This window comes from Ranitomeya imitator, chromosome 1 (assembly GCF_032444005.1).
Source record: "Ranitomeya imitator isolate aRanImi1 chromosome 1, aRanImi1.pri, whole genome shotgun sequence".
Taxonomy (NCBI): domain Eukaryota; kingdom Metazoa; phylum Chordata; class Amphibia; order Anura; family Dendrobatidae; genus Ranitomeya; species Ranitomeya imitator.
This window is the reverse complement of record NC_091282.1, coordinates 891,097,256-891,116,827: the sequence shown is the minus strand read 5'-3', so window position 1 is coordinate 891,116,827 and position 19,572 is coordinate 891,097,256. Positions and strand designations below refer to the sequence as shown.

The following is a 19,572-nucleotide window of genomic DNA, read 5'->3' as shown; positions in this document are numbered from 1 at the left end:
CTACAAGTCATTATTGACCCTTTAACAAACCTTGACATGTGACTTGGGATAAAAGTCAAATCAGATTCTTAATTTGGAGACAGGGTTTTTTGGGATATTACCCCTCAATAGGTGGCACTAGAGTTCAAGTCCTCTTCCTCTGTGAAGAGACAATTTGCATGTTACATTTCCCAGAGGAACTTGCAAGGCATTTGAGCCACGTCATACTGGGATGCCAGATCTGGCATGTCACTCTCCACAAGGAGAAACCGTACCCCTTAGATAAACAAGTCACAGTAATCAATCTTTCCTAATTTATATTTGCTCATTTGTTTTCCCTTTTCTTGGATTATGTTGTTTGATGTACCAGTCAACCTATGTTGAAAACTGCTTAAAAAAGCTAAAAATGAAGATGCAAAAACATTTTATTTACATTTTTTTTCTTTTTGCATTATTAGATTGTCATCCTCAGTGTCAGTATTGTGTTGCAAACCTTCATGACACAGGCAGTGTGTGCTTAAAGTGCCAATATGCCAGATACTTTTTTCTTGGGGATCGTTGTCTTCCAGAGTGTCCAGCTGGATTTTATGTCGAAGGTAGAACCTGTAAAGGTAAGGTTCATTTGTACTGTGTTAGAAAACCTAATAAATTAGGCCACTAAAACCACAATCAAGATTGACAGCTATTATGCAAATTTTTAGTGAAGGTATATTTTGTAATGTCAAGTAGTTCTCAAATGAAAATGTTTATTTAGCGTAAGAACATTTTATAACTACTCCTACTTTATTAAAGGCACATTCAAGGTGAATTATTAGGAATTAACAACCGGAAATTGCATATTGAATTGGTAAATTGTATATATTTTTTAAAAGGGTTGTCGTATGTTCTTTGTTCATGAGTGCATTGCTCCTCAGCCTCCTGGCTTCATACTTGCCGGTGAGCTGTGTGCTCCTGAAGATTGTCAGCTGATCACTAAACTGCTGGCCCGAACTGTATGCTCCCCCATGTTTCATGCAGATGCAGCTTTGGCTCTGAAGCATTGGAGGAGCGCAGGTTTCCAGCGATGTGGCTGTTTCAGAATGGTACTTTCATCTTATATAGCATGTTTGATGAACTGCAAGCATGGCTGATTAACCTAGGCAGCAAGCAGTAAACTATAGAATTAGAAATTAAATTCTTGAAAACTCTGATCTTTAGAAGGAGGTAAATTAGAACGTTGCTTGATTTTACAAGCACTTTGCAATTTTATCTATTTAAAAAGGTGAGACAATCCCTTTAATTGTGCGAATTTTATATATAGAGAGAGAGAGAGGGAGATGCATGAATTTAAAGGGAAAAAAATAACTCATTACGCTGGAAAAACATTATGGATTTATTTTAAGTAGCTGTTTTGTCTTCCTGCATCTAGGATTCTTGTGGTTAAATCCTTATGTTTCCTACAGGTTGTCACCTGTCTTGTAAAACCTGCAGCGGCCCAGGCATAAAATTATGCACATCCTGTGAGGACGGCCTTGTTTTGTCTCACAATGGGATGTGTACACAATCATGTGTTCAAGGATACTACCGTGATGGAAATGTATGCAAAGGTTTGTATGCGAGTCATCTTGAGTCTTGCCACATTCTTGGCATTTTCATGCAGGATTTTCAAGCTTTGTGCTCTTCATAATGACAGTATCATTTGTCTTAGATTTATATAGAGCAATTACTCCAGTACTTGGAAAGTTCATGAAATTTTAGTTAAATTAAACAGATTCCAATTGTGAAACATTTTTAGTTCACACTGATGAGTAAGAATTGCAGTTATTTTTGCAGGTAATACTACTAATAAGTTATTTTGTGTTTGTGTAGTGATGTATTTTATGAAAGGGAATATAGATAGCCATACAGCCATTTTATATAAAGTCACCCAATTTCAGCAGCATTGGCAGATCATCTGATTTTTCTTTGGGTCCCCCTTATACTCCCCTGACAGACTGTGATTTTGGGGTCGAAAGGATCAATCAGTTTACAATTAAAAGCTGATCCTCTGGATCTCAGGAAAGGTAAGCTGCCATCGTTGGTGTCTGGCAGCAACTCTCTCCCCATTTTGTGTATATGTTTATATGGGCATCCAACAGCTATCTCATTGAGGATTTCCAAACAGCATACAGAGTAAACTTACATGCATTTTAGAGAATTTTCAGAATCCATCAACTTCTGGTGGCATGCAAAAATGTCCAAACAGTATTTCCTACCACTTAAAACTAGCAAGAAACATGTATTTTGACTTATAGCCTCCTTTAATTATTTGAAGGTCTCAATTGTATATATATTGCATAAAAACATTAGTATGTAGCTCACATATTCAATCCACCCAATAACTACTTTATACGTTCAAAATTATTTTGTCTTCGTGCGCCATTCTGCTTGTTATTACATTTCCACATATAATACCGGTATTCTTGGCTGTGGCATTTTTTGAGTTTTTAATTTAAAAAACCTTTTAGATTATAGGTTGTTACTTTAAATATTTTACATACAACAGAGACATTATACTGGGGGACATAGCATGGAAATGCATTTACTTACTGTTGTGACTCTACTTAGGGACACTCCATGAGGTGGGGAAGTCAGGAAGTCCGAGGTCAAAAGCGAAAGGGGTGAGACAAAGTCAAAGTCAGGTTGCAGGCCAGGGTCATAATTCCAAGAAGGTAGTGGATCAAGACAAAGGGGCTTGGCAAACAGATGGTCAAACACAAATCCAAGGTCGGTCAGCAAAAGATCAAAATACAGAACTCAAAGCACAGCGCAAACTCACACCAACTAGATCTATAACTGACCGAGACGAGAGGCAGACAGCCAGCTAAATAGCCTGGGAATCATTCCAAACTGGGGACACCTGTATGAAGGTGCCCACCACGCCCTGTCCATGATTTGTCGACTGGACTGTCACTCACCACATTGACAGCTCTGCGCGCCCAAGCCTCAGATTGGACGGCTGAGGTATCTTTCACGATACTGACAGCTCCACATGCTTCTGCCTGCCCCAGATTGGACAGCTGATCTGCCACTGACCACACTGAGAGGAGGAATTGTGACAACTGTACGAATTTCAATGCAGTTTGGTGCACAGCGTAGCAATCTTTAGAAAGGATAAAACTATATTATGCGGTATCTAATAGAGCATGCTACATTTTTGTGGAGTTTGGCTTCCTACAGAAGTCAACAGAGAAAATCCCTGGCATAAGAAGGTACGATAAGGTAGATGCATCTCTATTGAAGCCCTTTTATGCTACAGTTCATGACATCTTAGCGGGTTGCATGTATTAGCGCTATAAGAAATGAGTAGAATGCTGTGAGTTTGGTAGTATAAGAATAAGCTTATTCCTATATTATTGTTAGTATTATTATTACGGATTTTATTCCATGGCGCTTTACATGTCAGGAGAGGTATACATAATAAAAACAAGTACAGTAATCTTAAACGATACAAGTCACGAATGGGACAGGAGGAGACAGGGCCCTGCCAGCGAGGGCTCACAATTTACAAGGGATGGGTGAGGATACAGTAGGCGAGGGTAGAGCTGGTCATGTAGCGGTTTGGTCCATTGGTGGTTACTGCAGATTGTAGGCTTGTCGGAAGAGGTAGGTCTTCAGGTTCTTTTTGAAGGTTTTCATGGTAGGCGAGAGTCTGATATGTTGTGGTAGAGAGTTCCAGAGTAGGGGTGATGCGCGGGAGAAATCTTGTATGCGATTGTTGGAAGAGGCGATAAGAGGGGAGTATAGAAGGAGATCTTGTGAGGATCGGAGGTTGCGTGCAGGTAAGTACCGGGAGATGAAGTCACAGATGTATGGAGGACACAGGTTGTGGATGGCATGGTTAGAGTTTTTAACTGGAGTCTTTGGGTAATGGGGAGCCAGTGAAGGAATTGACAGAGGGGAGTAGCCAGGGAATGGCGGGGGGACAGGTGGATTAGTCGGGCAGCAGAGTTTAGATAGATAGGGGAGCATGAGTGTTAGAGGGGAGACCATAGAGCAGGAGGTTGCAGAAGTCAAGGCGGGAGATGAAGGCATGGACTAGGGTTTTTTCGAATTTTTGGTTTCGGAATGTACGGATTTGGGAAATATTTTTGATTTGAAGTCGTCAGGAAGTGGAAAGGGCTTGGGTATCTGGTTTGAAGGAGAGATCAGTGTCAAGGATTACCCTGAGGCAGCGAGCTTGTGGGACTGGGGAGAGTAAGCACCCATTTACTTTAATGCATAGGTCTGTTGGGGGAGTTGAGTGAGATGGGGGAAAGATAATGAATTCTGTTTTGTCATTGTTAAGTTTTGGAAATCTAGCGGAGAAGAATGAATTAGCAGACAGACATTGTGGGATTCTGGTTAATAGGGAGGTGATATCCGTTCCAGAAATGTAGATCTGTGTGTCATCAGCATTGAGGTGATACTGAAAGCCGAGAGATTCTATAAACTGTACGAGGCCAAATGTATAGATGGAGAAGAGTAGAGGTGCTAGGACTGAACTTTGCCAGACTCTGACACATAGGGGGCGAGGTGAGGAGGTGGTGTGTGACTGGGAGACGCTGAATGTCCGGTATGTTAGGAATGACGAGATCCAAGTCCGGGCAAAGTCAGTGATGCCAAGAGATGAGAGGGTCAGTAATAATAGGGAATAGTCCACTTTGTCAAAGGCAGAGGACAGGTCTAGGAGGAGGAAGACATAGTAGTGTCGCTTGGCTTTGGCGGTCATTGGTGACTTTAGTTAGGGCAGTTTCAGTGGAGTGATGCGGCTGGAAGCCAGATTGTAAGTGGTCAAAGAGGAAGCAAGAAGAGAAGTGGGACAGTTCAAGATAGACGTGTTGTTCCAGTAGTTCGAGGCATAGAGGAGAAGGGCTTTTTGTGAATAGGTGTGATTGAGGCATGTTTAAAGCTTGGGGGGAAAACACCAGTCGTTAGTGATAGGTTGAAAAGATGGGTTTGGGTTGGGATGAAGACTGTGGTGAGGTTTGGGGTGAAGTGGGATGGGATCGGGTCAAGTGCACAAGTGGTGAGATGTGATCTTGACAGAAGAGTGGAGAGTCGATCTTCTGTAATGGTGGAGACGTTTGTTTTGGAGGAGGACGGCTTAGCAGTTAGGAGAAAGGGCTCTGGGGGTTGTCAACCAAAACTGTCTCTGATATTATCAATCTTCTGCTTGAAAAATGAGGCAAAGTCTTCGGCTGAGATGAGTGGAGAGGGAAGGGGTGCTGGGGGACGGAGGAGAGAATTGAAAGTATTGACTAACTGTTTAGGGTTGTGAGACAGGGAGGATGCGAGAGATGAGAAGTAGGTTTGTTTTGCTGTAGCGAGTGTGGCCTTGAAAGTAGAGAGGGACTGTTTGAATGCTGTGAAGTGCTAGTTGGAGTGGGATCTTTTCCATATCCGATCAGCAACCCTGGTAGCCCGTCTCAGTTCTTTGGTCTGGTTGGTGTGCCAGGGCTGTCTGTTGATTTTGCGAGCTTTGGTATATGTGAGAGGGGCAACCGATTTCAGAGCTACAGCTATTGCGGGGTTAAATAGAGCGGCAGCGGCATCCGCATTTTGTAGGGAACTTATGTCTGTAAGAGGGAGGAGGGATTCAGACAGTGAGTGTAGATCGAGGTGTTTAAGATTTCTGCGAGGGTGTGTGAGTTTGTGGAGTGGGGATTTTGGAAAAGGAGTGGAGAGAGAAGAGAATGTAAGTAGGTTGTGGTCAGAAAGAGGTAGAAGTGAGTTAGAGAGGTTAGATAGGGAGCAGAGGCAGGTGATGATGAGGTCCAGTGTGTGACCATCTTTGTGAGTAGCTGCAGAAGACCATTGATTGAGGCCAAAAGAGGAAGTGAGAGATAGATGTTTACTGGAAGCTGAAAGGGAAGTGTCAATGGGGATGTTGAAGTCACCTATGATGATAGTGGGGATGTCAGCAGAGAGGAAATGAGGTATCCAGGTGGTGAAGTGGGCGAAGAAGGTGGTGGCTGGCCCTGGGGGGAAGGGGCAGTAAATGATAGTAAGTTGTAGGGGGAGTAGATGCGCACCTCCCCTTATATACCCTCCTCCCCTTATTTCCCTGTATGTCAATAGAAATGGAGATAAAAGGCCACTTCTGAAACTTTTCCTTTAGGTGACTTCAATAAAGGACACAGTATTGTTAGCTAGAAGGTTATTTCAGCTAGGAAGATTTTTTATTTTTTGTGCCTCTGAGAACAGTGCAATCTATTGTTAGAAATGAAGACTTCTATTTGTTACTGAGAAACCTTTTTTTAGATTTGTTCGTTAAACTGCAGTGTCCTTCTGTGAACCATGAGTTCCGAAACACCTTTAGATTGGCATTGAGAAATGTAGAGTATAAATACAAGGGGAACAGCCAAGTCTTACAGCAGTGAAAGACAAACTATTAATTTCATCACACGAAGCCAGTTTCAGCAAAGATTTAGATTACCATTGGATGACTTATGAAAGGCTGCAATAATTATACTTGCTATATGACTGGAGATAATTGTTAAGTGTGTTTCTTGGCAACAGTAAAAAGAAAGTGATCATTCAGCTGATCTATTAGTTGAGTTTTTATAATAAAAAGTCTTATCTCCGAGTGAAAGGAATTCTTTTAGAGGTGATGTAATAATGTAGGTAAGCCTAGAATATGAATTAAAAACACCTAAATTGTAGTTCCAAGCTGTGTTTGGGGGCTATCAAAATATCAGATACAAATGATAATCTACATGCATAAATACCTTTTTTTATATTTTTGCATATACTCCTAATGTATATAGAACGACTAAATAGATTCTCTCCTGTCCAGAAATACTATTTACCTGGATGAGTAGGTTTTATCCTCAGGTATGGTTGTCTTACTGGACCAGTGGCTACAGGGTTAAAATGAACTTTTAGCCTACTTCTACCGCCTCTCTTCCAGTCATCGAAGCGGTGCAAAGAGTGTACAGTCACTGACTGTATGCAGTAAGGCTACGTTCACACTAGCGTTCGGCTAGTGTGCGTCTCGCTAGCGTCGGGCGACGCAGCGGCGACGCACGCGTCATGCGTCCCTATGTTTAACATGGGGGACGCATGCGTTTTTGCTTGTTGCGTTTTCCGACACGTGCGTCTTTTTTGACGCTAGCGTTGGACCAAGAAAACGCAACAAGTTGCATTTTTCTTGCGTCCGATTTTCGTCAAAAAACGACGCACGCGTCGAAAAACTGTGCGTCGCATCGCCGACGCAGCGGCGCACAACGCTAGTGTGAACGTAGCCTAAGCACGCTGTAATCACTCCCCATCACTTTGATTGACAGGCTTCACCACACACACACTGCAGAGCAGTCAGTCAGTGTCGAGGAGTGAGTTACAGTTACATTCACTATGTTATAAGTGATGACTTTAACATCTCCCTGTTTTCCCCAGTATCTGGAACCGAGCAGCTTTACGGAGGATATAACTTATTTTTCGCCATGTAGCTGCTACTTCAATAAGGCAGTTTAATATGATTTTAATGGAATTTACTTGCAGACTAACCCTACATCTGCAGATAAATATAATTTCCAGACATTACAAGTTTACTTTAAATATTAGACATTTATATACAGGGTTAATATATATTCCTAATGACTGTATATGCTATTCATCTTATGGCATTTGTATATTTTCCTTTGTGCAGCATGTAACAGCCAGTGTTTAACGTGTGGATCAGCGGAGAGATGTACTGCATGTAAAGACCCAACGAAGGTTCTCCTGTTTGGAGAGTGCCAATATGAAAGCTGTACACAGCAGTACTATCTTGATTACACCAATTTTACATGTAAAGGTAAGAGAAAACATGTCCTAGTTCAGGAGCCTCCCACATACCTGACCACAGAGGTTGGATATCTGGACTAGACCCTCTGTATTCAAGTGACTTAATGTCTCCTGTGGCTATCTAAACAATAGATCACTTACTGAGCTGACATTTGAAGAAACTCACTTACAGGTAGAACGTAGAAAGAACCACTTAAAAAGTATAGTCCAAATTTTACAGAGAGGCTGAGGGGCTTATAGAAAAGTCTGTCTGTCTAATGAATGTGTGTGATGGGATTAGTACTGAAAAATGCCAGGTTTAATGAAATAATGATTAAAGAGGACCTCTCACCAAATTTTTCATGTTAAATTGGACACACCATGTAATAGTGGCTGCTGAGTGGTATAAAACTTTTTATTTATTTTATTTTGCCTATCTGTTGCCGAGATATTAGCATCAAAGTATTGGATCATAATGAGTTAAAGTCCAAGTGTCAACAGGGAGCAACTCATACATGGAGAAGTACATGCCCCCAGTGAAAAGTACGTATATACTCGTGTATAAGCTGAGTTTTTCAGCACATTTTTTTGTGCTGAAAACACCCACCCCCCTTGGCTTATACACGAGTCATGTCCCAGAAAGATGGCGGGAGATGAGGAGTGGTGGAGCATCGGGTCACAGAGGCAGGAGCTGGCGGCTGCAGCTATAACTGTGCCCGCTGCTAAAGGGAAATGAATATTCACTACGCTGGCAGTGAATATTCATTTCTCTTTTAGCGCGCAGTTACAGCCGTAGCCGCCGGCTCCTGCCTTTGTGACCCGATGCTCCACCACTCCTCATCTCCCACCATCTTTCTTGGACAACGACCCATGTATAAGCCGAGGGGGGCGTTTTCAGCACAAAAAAATGGGCTGAAAAACTCAGCTTATACACGAGTATATACTGCTTCCAGCACATATCCTACTTACCTTCCCAGCGTGCCCTCGCTGCTTCTCGTTCGTTCTGGTGCCAGCAGCTCTTCTAACCGAACGAACTCGTGGCCCCGCTCATTAAGGTAATGAATATTCACGCTTCTCCACTCCCATAGGCGTGGAGTAAATATTCATTACCTTAATAAGCAGGGCCATGTGATCGCTCGGCCGCAGGAGCTGCTGGCGCCAGAACGAGATGCAGCGAGGGCACGCAGGAAATGTAAGTAGGATGTTCTTGTTTTGTTTTTTATAGAAACCATGCATACAAGGATAGGGGATAAGGAACCATACATACAGGGACGGGAGATCCATGCATACAAGGACAGGAACGGGGGAGCAATCCATACAAGGATAGGGATGGGGGAGCAATGCATACAAGGACAGGGAGGGGGGAAACATGCATACCAGGATAGGGATGAGGGGACATTGCATACCCAGCTTATACTCGCGTCAATAAGTTTACCCAGTTTTTTGTGGCAAAATTAGGTGCCTCGGCTTATACTTGGGTTGACTTATACCCAAGTATATACGCGATCTAGTAAAGACTGCTTGGACTCAAAAGTTAACCCATTAGGTGCTAAGTGCTAAATGATTTCTAATATCTGTGCACCGGAAAGGCAAAAAAAAAAGACATTATATTTCACTCTGCAGATGCTGTTACATCCAATGTCCAGTCCTACATGAAACATTTGGTGAAAGGTTCTCTTTAAACACATTATAGAGGATTGAAGATCTCCAACTTGACAGCTACCTAAAGAGGAAAATTCAGTTTACGAAATTTGATTAAATCCCTCAGATGTGAAACATTATGATTCCCCTTCTCGCAACACAACACATGTTGACATCAGACTCAGTTGTAATGACCACTGTTGTCACATTGGAGGCCATCTCATATTTAAAAAAAAAAGCCATTATTTACACATTTGTAATAGTTTGTCAGACATCACTATTTGCATGTGTGTAAGTAAAGAAGCACTCTCATCAAAGTTTTTATCCTCTTAATATATTGCAATCCTCATATTCTATTGCACTGTGTACTTACAATTGCTCATTTTACGTTTCTATCCAGTTAATTCTTCTCTTTTCTCTGCTCTATGTTGAAACAGGAAGACTTTTATCCCTGCAGAAATCATTCCCCTCTTCAATTCCAGACCCAGCTGCTGCCTCTCCCTCTTATAGGGACTTTTGCAGTGACTTATTACTCATGCAGGGAAAATTGACTTCCTGTTTCTACAAAGAGCTCAGAAAGATTCAGCTACTCGGCTTTTAATCATGTGATGTCATAGACCTAATGCAAAAAAAAGCAGACTTTGCTGGGTAGAAAATAAAAATGAGCAACTATAAGAGCATATTGCTATGTAATATGGTGATTGCAATATACAGTTGTGCTCAAAAGTTTACATACCACAGCAGAATTTTAGCTTCCTTTGCCTTTTTTCACAGAATATGAATGATAACACCAAAACTTTTTCTCCACTCATGTTTAGTGGTTGGGTGAAGCCATTTATTGTCAAACTACTGTGTTTTTTTCTTTTTAAATCATAATGACAACCCAAAACATCCAAATGACCCTGATCAAAAGTTTGCATACCCCATTACATAATACCATGTATTGCCCCCTCTGACATCAATGACAACTTGAAGTCTTTTGTGGTAGTTGTGGATGAAGTTCTTTATTTTCTCAGATGGTAAAGCTGCCCACTCTTCTTGGCAAAAAGCCTCCAGTTCCTGTATATTCCTGGGCTGTCTAGCATGAACTGTGCGCTTGAGATCTCTCCAGAGTGGCTCAATGATATTAAGGTCAGGAGACTCAGATGGCGACTCCAGAACCTTCATTTTGTTCTGCTGTAGCCAAATACAGGTCGACTTGGCCTTGTGTTTTGGATTGTTGTTATGTTGGGACATCCAAGTATGTCCCATGCGCAGCTTCCGGGCTGATGTGAAACAAACAATGAGCGGGCACCATCCACTGACAAGAATATATAACAAAGATTCAATACTTTTAGTAGGGATCACCTAATGCATGTCAGCAACAAGGACTAAGGCATTTGAGAAAAAGATACATGCATATAGCAGGGATCACCCAAAACAATCAAAATTTCAAAAAAGCTTTATTGCAGAACCAGAAAAACACACCTAAAAACAATTAAAAATCCTTAAAGGATAATTTACATAGACACAAGTCCTTGAATAAAGGGTAAAATACCCACAAAGAGGGTACCACTAGGCTGGAAATGATCATGTACATAAATACACAGCAACGCAATACAGGTGTAGGACAGAAGACCCTCCTGTAAGCCGGTTCACAGAATGAACTCAATGGTAAGAATAGAGGAATATGAATAAATAAGTAAATAATATCCCTCATAAACCAATATGAGTAGGCAAAATGTCCTGACCAGTGATCCCAATGCGGACCATGTGTTGACAAAAAATGAAATGCAATGGGGTCCCTTACAGGTCTACTGGCTGTCGGCCCACAAGGAGAGATTAGAGTAAAGCTGTAGTCAATGCTTAGCCCAGCCCTGATACAGTCAGAAAGTCGCTCCAGCATAAAGTCCAGCCTCCGGGATACCCGGACCCACGCGTTCCGACACTCGTGGTGTCTTTCTCAAGGTGGATATACTCTGGTCCCCCATGCAGCACTTTAAATAAAGGTCAAATCAAAATAAATCATACCAGCTGTATCCTGGCGATACGTACGGCAGCATTCTGGTAAATCGGCGACGGTGCACGAGGTGCGCAGTGAGCAGTGACCCGGAAGTGAGTGAAAGTTCAGATAAGACAGGCGCATGCACGGGCCCTGTGAAAGTGATACTAACTGCGCATGCGGCTATTACGCATTTAGAGTTCAGTAACCAAAGTCCGAGGAAATAGGGCTCAGCAGACTTATAGTAGGCTGTAGCCACTAACAGAGTGCAGGGCGTCAGTTTGTGACACAAATCAGCATAAAAAATGTAATATGTATTAATGAGGAAAACCAAAAGAAAACAAAACATAAAAAAACAAAAGCAAAAACAAAAAACTAAGACAAATAGAAAAAATAAATAAATAAATAAAAATAAAAGATGGAAAATGAAAAATATATATAGAAAAAGCAGCTTCTGGGCTGATGAGTGCAAATTTGCCTCCTGTATTTGCTGATAACATGCTGCATTCATCTTTCTTAAAAACTTTGATCAAGTTTCCTATGCCTTTGTAGCTCACACATCCCCAAAACATCAACGGTCCACCTCTGTGCTTTACAGTAGGAATGGTGTTCCTTTCATCATATACCTTGTTGAACTCTCTTCAAATGTAACATTTATGGTTGTGGCGGAAAAAAACAATTTTGGTCTCATCACTCCAAATTAGCTTGTTCCAGAAGTTTTGAGGCTTGTCTCTGTGCTGTTTTGCATATTGTAGGTGAGATACTTTGTGCTATTTGTGCAGTAATGGCTTTCTTCTTGCAACTCAACCATGCAGCCCATTTTTCATCAAGTGCCTCCTTATGGTGCAACTTGAAACAGCCACACCGCTAGTTTTTAGAGAGTCCTGTATTTCAGCTGATGTTATTTGTGGGTTTTTCTTTGCATCCCGAACAATTTTCCTGGCAGTTGTGGACGACATTTTTGTTTTTACAGTTGTGGACCGTCATTTTGTTTTTATAGAGCCCCTGATTTTCCATTTGTTAATCATAGTTTGAACGCTGCTGACTGGCATTACCAATTCCGTGGATATTTTTTTGTATCCCTTTCCTGTTTTATACAGTTCAACTACCTTTTCTCATCGATCCATTGACAATTCTTTTGCTTTCCCATGACTCATAATCCAGAAACGTCAGTGGCTGGATGAAGGATGCAAGAGTCTGCTTAGATCCCAGAAACTCACTCAGCTTTTATGCACACTAATTACAAGCAAACGGATCACAAGTGAGGATGTTATCTTTAGACTACTTTCACACATCAATTTTTTTCCGTTAGACAGGATCCAGCGAATCTTTGAAAAAACGGATCTGTTGCAAATTGTGGAAAACTGATGCAACAGATTTGTTTTGTTTTTTTGCTGTATCCATTCTTTTTAATGAACCTGGGGATAGAGTTTGGACTTCCTGTTCCGGGGGAAAAGAGAGAGCGAGATATCAACCCCCCAGAAAGGAAAATGTGCATGATTTGAATGGAGAAATGCATGGAAAACCGGATTCTGAGGCCAGATTCATCATTTCACATCTTAGTTTCATACATTTTTTGCCGGATCAGTCACTGGGCGTTTTTTTGCCGGACAGAAAAAATGTTCCTCTGTACGTTTTCTCCGTCTGCCGGAAACAGCTTTTTTGACAGATTCGGCAAACAACGGATGAAACGTGTGGCCATCAGGCACAGTCTGGCACCAATACAACTCTATGAGAAAAATACTGATCCGTTTTTTTTCAAAACTCGTCGGATTGTGCCTGACGGCAAAAACCTGATGTGTGAAAGTAGCCTTAGTAGCCATTCAAACCCATTTGTATTAACTTCTGTGCATGTTATCAGGCCAAAATCACCAGGGTATGTGAACTTTTGATCAGGGTCATTTGGATATTTTGGGTTCTCATCATGCTTTGAAAAGAGAAAACACAGTAGTTTGACAATAAATGGCTTCACCCAACCACTAACCATGAGTGGAGAAAAAGTTTTGGTGTTATCATTCATATTCTCTGGAAAAAAAAGTTAAAGAAAGCAAAAATTCTGCCGGGGAATGTAAACTTTTGAGCACAACTGTATTAAGATGATAACAAATTTTCATAGGGCTCACACACAGCTACTTTAGTGGAAATGATAATGGCATATCTTGTTAAAAATGTAGGATGCAAAAAATTGTAAGATCTGCATAAAACTCTGTATGCCAATAAAAAAGGGTGCTGACCTGCTCCATGTTGACTTTTCCTTACACCCATTGCTGTGTGGCAACGATTTCAACTTTACCACAATCAAATAATTCACATGTGCATAGGAGACATAGCTGATCAATCGGTCGAGTCTATGAATCATATGCATAATCTAAAGATGTAGAACAGTCTTTATCCATTATTACATGGTGAAGAAACCTTCACAAGAAGCAATAATCTTATATGCCTCTTTCTGGCTAATGGACTTTTTCTAGGAAAAGTCATCACTGCCTAAAGGTACCGTCACATTAAGCGACGCTGCAGCGATCTAGACAACGATGTCGATCGCTGCAGCATCGCTGTGTGGTCGCTGGAGAGCTGTCACACAGACAGCTCTCCTGCGACCAACGATGTCGGTCCCCTGGTAACCAGGGTAAACATCGGGTTACTAAGCGCAGGGCCGCGCTAAGTAACCCGATGTTTACCCTGGTTACCAGTGAAGACATCGCTGAATCGGCGTCACACACGCCGATTCAGCGATGTCTGCGGGAGATCCAGCGACGAAATAAAGTTCTGGACTTTCTGCTCCGACCAACGATGTCACAGCAGGATCCTGATCGCTGCTGTGTGTCAAACTGAACGATATCGCTATCCAGGATGCTGCAATGTCACGGATCGCTAGCGATATCGTTCAGTGTGACGGTACCTTAACTGGTGGTGGTGGGGTGGGTGGCTGGCTGGCTTACTGAATGGACCCCCACTGATCCTCTGAATGACATTATTGATTTTCCTTGGGCACGGAGCTCCTGGCCCCCACTGTGCAGGAATAGTGAATGGATGGCCTCTGTTTCATTTTCAGGAGTAATTGGTGTTTCTGAAATGTATTAACTTTATGAAATAAAGAAACGGTTCAGTTGCTGCCCTGTTCAGCACATTGATGTTACTGATTATATTGATGGTTATGAAGCGTTTGCTGGTTAGGCTTACTCGGCTTTCAACATTAGAAGTTTGTATTACAGAATTCTCATTCCTCCTATTGTCACCACCCCCTGTCTTTGAGCACAGTTCACCAAACAAGAGGCCAAAATCCACTTTTATTCAGCACAAGGTGGGGATTACACTGAACTCCAACATACAGTATCGATCAGATACAGCCTTAAGGATGAGCATAGCCCAGGAGTACACATTTTATTTATTTTACTTTCATTTGATTTTCTTGTGAAAAAAAAACATGCTCAAGTTGAATTTTTTTGTATTATTAAGGAAAAGCAATCCGTCTTACATTCCTTACTGGATAAATCTTTTTTTTTTTTCTACTACTCTCATGCACAATTGCTGCCTAGTTAAATCTTACACCTAACTGTAGATTTATACATTAACTAATAAAGTGCTGGAGTGTACACCTGCAGGATGGTAATGGTAGATATAGATAATAGTGCCATCTTGGGGTGTAAGTTGGTACTACATTCCAGTGAAAAAAAAATCGTAAGGCTGGACCAAACTGACTCTTTTCTCAGTGTTTAATCTCTTGCCACTTTTCACAATACAAATTAGATCACTGAAAAAAAATCACTTATTGAGGATGGTGTACTTACTTTCAAGATTAATGTAAGAATGGCTTTATAATCATTTTTGAAAGTTTTCTTGCCCAATAAGTACACCAGTTTTGTTGGGTCTTAGATGTCTGTGTAATGTTGTAAAGCTGGTCACAGAGCCACTTAAGGTAATTTCTATTCCAGCTTAATACCTGCTCACTCACTACTGGCTGATATACTCTTTCATTATTAGCTGTGTATGGGAAGCATTTGGGAATGTTGTAACTTAAACACAGATGGCGACAATCCTGGCGCACGCTTCAAACACATTTTCTCCAGCGGTGCTTCAGGTGCGCTGAACGTCTGTGGAGAAAATCCTATTTGGCCAAAGAGTTCATCCATTATAAGTTTATGCTTAAAACCTACAACTCGGCTCTTCACCTCTACGAACAAGCCTACTTCAACACTCTAATCACCTCACTATCCAATAATCCTAAATGACTCTGACACGTTTCACTCTCTCCTCATTCCAAGAGTGCAGGCCCCCTCAACCAATCTCAGCTCTGAAGATCCGGCCACTCATTTTAAAGAAAAAATTGACCATATCCGACAGGAAATTTTTTCCCAATCCCCTAATGTTATGTATTCTCCTCCCTGCTGCATTGCATCTAGCAGCTCACTTCCTGTCTTTTAACCAGTCAAACAAAAAGAAGTGACCAGTTTACTTGCATCGCCTAGCCCTATTACCTGTACCAGTGACCCTATTCCCTCATATCGCCTCCAGTCCCTATCCCCTGCTGTGACCTCTCACCTGAAAAAATATTTAATCTCTCCCTCTCATCTGGTATTTCTCCCTCCTCATTTAAACACGTCAGCATACAGCCATTCCTTAAAAACATCCCTCAACTAGAACTGCGCTGCTAACTACAGATCGGTCTTCTGGAACACTTGGTCCACACGTCTAATCTGCTAACTCTCAGATAACTCTCTTTTCAACCCTTTACAATCTGGTTTTCGCTCTTTACACTCTACTGAAACTCCCCTCACTTAAGTCTCTAACAATCTCATAACGGCTAAAGGTACAGTCACATTAAGCGACGCTGCAGCGATCTAGACAACGATCCCGATCGCTGCAGCGTCGCTGTTTGGTCGCTGGAGAGCTGTCACACAGACAGCTTTCCAGCGACCAACGATCCCGAAGTCCCCGGGTAACCAGGGTAAACAAAATAACTGCGTATGAATTGAGGAAAATCAAGCGTCAAGATGCCATTTGCCACCAGTTTTGCCATATTTCAGAGCTGCAACGTTACTGGAGTAATAAAAAGCACAAGGTGTGCGATACTCAGGGACATGGCCAAGGTAGGAAAGGCTGAAAAACGACCACCTTTGAACAAGAAACTTAAGATAAAACCTCAAGACTGGGCCAAGAAATATCTTAAGACTGACTTTTCAAAGCTTTTATGGACTGATGAAATGAGAGTGACTCTTGATGGGCCAGATGGACGGGCCAGAGGCTGGAACGGTAAAGGACAGAGAGCTCAACTCCGACTCAGACGCCAGCAAGGTGGAGGTTTGGTACTGGTATGGGCTGGTATCATCAAAGATGAACTTGTGGGACCTTTTCAGGTTGAGGATGGAGTGACGCTCAACCCCCAGACCTACTGCCAGTTTCTGGAAGACAATTTCTTCAAGCAGTGGTACAGGAAGAAGTCGGTATCGTTCAAGAAAAACATGATTTTCATGCAGGACAATGCTCCATCACATGCCTCTAACTACTCCACAGCGTGGCTGGCCAGTAAAGGTCTCAAAAAAGAAAAAATAATGACATGGCCCCCTTGTTCACCTGATCTGAACCCCATAGAGAACCTGTTGTCCCTCATAAAATGTGAGATCTACAGGGAGGGAAAACAGTACACCTCTCGGAACAGTGTCTGGGAGGCTGTGGTGGCTGCTAAACGCAATGTTGATCTTAAACAGATCAGCCAACTGACAGAATCTATGGATGGAAGGCTGTTAGTGTCATCATAAAGAAAGGTGGCTATATTGGTCATTAATATTTTTGGGTTTTGTTATTGCATGTCAGAAATGTTTATTTCTAAATTTTGTGCAGTTATATTGGTTTACCTGGTGAAAATTAACAAGCGGGATGGGAATATATTTGGTTTTTATTAAGTTGCCTAATTATTCTGCACAGTAATAGTTACCTGCACAAACAGATATCCTCCTAAGGCTGGTTTCACACTTGCGTTTTAAAACGCATGCGTTTTTAAAAAAAAACGCATGGTGGAAAAACGCATGTAAACGCGTGCAAACGCTGCCTTTTTTAGACGCATGCGTTTTTGGATGTGGTGAAAAAAACGCGGCGTTTTGACGCGTTTACATGCGTTTTTTCATGCGTTTGCGTTTTTTAAACGCATGATGAGAAGTGTGTGACAGCTGCCAATCATCAAAATCAAGTAAAAAACCCACTATAAACAGAAAAAGCTAGGGTTAGGGGTAGGGATCCTAACCCTACCCCTAACCCTAAAGGGATCCTAACCCTACCCCTAACCCTAGGCATCATAACCCTAACCCTAGGGATCCTAACCCTAACCCTAAAGGGATCCTAACCCTAATCCTTAGGGGTAGGGTTAGGATCACTAGGGTTAGGGGTAGGGTTAGGATCCCTAGGGGTAGGAGTAGGGTTAGGGTTAGGATCCCTAGGGTTAGGGATAGGGTTAAGGGTAGGGGTAGGGGTAGGGTTAGGGTTAGGATCCCTTTAGGGTTAGGTTTAGGATCCCTTTATCACCTTTATGTTGGGGGGTGGCATATCAGTGTGTTTTCTGGTTTTTTTTCTATAAAAACGCATGCCTTTTTAACGCAACCAAACGCATGTGCTTAAAAACGCATGCGTTTCCATTGACTCCAATGCATTTTTTGCCGCAAAAAAAGCATACGAACGCATGCGTTTTTTTGTGTTAAAAAACGCCTCTGAAAATTACTACATGTTGCATTTCTGCAAAAGAACGCATGCAGCAAAAAAACGCATGCGTTCAATAATGCGACCAAACGCGTATAAAAAAACGCATGCGTTTTTAATGTTAAACATAGGGAAAAAAACGCATGCGTTTTTTTGCGGTACAAACGCTGCAGATAAAAACGCAAGTGTGAAACCAGCCTAAGATAGCCAAATCTAAAAAAAAAAAACACTCCAACTTCCAAAAATATTAACCCCTTCATGACCCAGCCTATTTTGACCTTAAAGATCTGGCCGTTTTTTGCAATTCTGACCAGTGTCCCTTTATGAGGTAATAACTCAGGAATGCTTCAATGGATCCTAGCGGTTCTGAGATTGTTTTTTCGTGACATATTTGGCTTCATGTTAGTGGTAAATTTAGGTCAATAAATTCTGTGTTTGTTTGTGATAAAAATGGAAATTTGGCGAAAATTTGGAAAATGTTGCAATTTTCACAGTTTGAATTTTTATTCTGTTAAACCAGAGAGTTATGTGACACAAAATAGTTAATAAATAACATTTCCCACATGTCTACTTTACATTAGCACAATTTTGGAAACAAAATTTTTTTGCTAGGAAGTTATAACGGTTAAAATTTGACCAGCGATTTCTCATTTTTACAACGAAATTTACAAAACCATTTTTTTTAGGGACCACCTCACATTGGAAGTCAGTTTGATGGGTCTATATGGCTGAAAATACCCAAAAGTGACACCATTCTAAAAACTGCACCCCTCAAGGTGCACAAAACCACATTCAAGAAGTTTATTAACCCTTCAGGTGCTTCACAGCAGCAGAAGCAACATGGAAGGAAAAAATGAACATTTAACTTTTTAGTCACAAAAATGATCTTTAAGCAACAATTTTTTTATTTTCCCAATGGTAAAAGGAGAAACTGAACCACGAAAGTTGTTGTCCAATTTGTCCTGAGTACGCTGATACCTCATATGTGGGGGTAAACCACTGTTTGGGCGCACGGCATGGCTTGGAAGGGAAGGAGCGCCATTTGACTTTTTGAATGAAAAATTGGCTGCACTCTTTAGCGGACACCATGTCACATTTGGAGAGCCCCCGTGTGCCTAAAAATTGGAGCTCCCCCACAAGTGACCCCATTTTGGAAACTAGACGCCCCAAGAAACTTATCTAGATGCATAGTGAGCACTTTAAACCCCCAGGTGCTTCACAAATTGATCCGTAAAAATGAAAAAGTACTTTTTTTTCACTAAAAAATTCTTTTAGCCTCAATTTTTTCATTTTCACATGGGCAACAGGATAAAATGGATCCTAAAATTTGTTGGGCAATTTCTCCTGAGCACACCGATACCTCACATGTGGGGGTAAACCACTGTTTGGGCACATGGTAAGGCTTGGAAGGAAAGGAGCGCCATTTGACTTTTTGAATGAAAAATTGTCTCCATCGTTAGCGGACTTCATGTCGCGTTTGGAGAGACCCTGTGTGCCTAAACATTGGAGCTCCCCCA

General features: G+C 41.6%; 1 protein-coding gene across 1 annotated transcript in view; it reads left to right on the top strand.

The window, feature by feature from the left end:
- The window catches only part of FRAS1 (Fraser extracellular matrix complex subunit 1), an 845,787-nt gene that overhangs the window by 580,414 nt on the left and 245,801 nt on the right, over window positions 1–19,572 (top strand). The window contains exons 21-23 of the mRNA XM_069743201.1: window positions 438–590; window positions 1,422–1,565; window positions 7,628–7,774. Coding sequence (XP_069599302.1) covers window positions 438–590; window positions 1,422–1,565; window positions 7,628–7,774 — 444 coding nt within the window. The remainder of the gene's footprint in view (window positions 1–437; window positions 591–1,421; window positions 1,566–7,627; window positions 7,775–19,572) is intronic.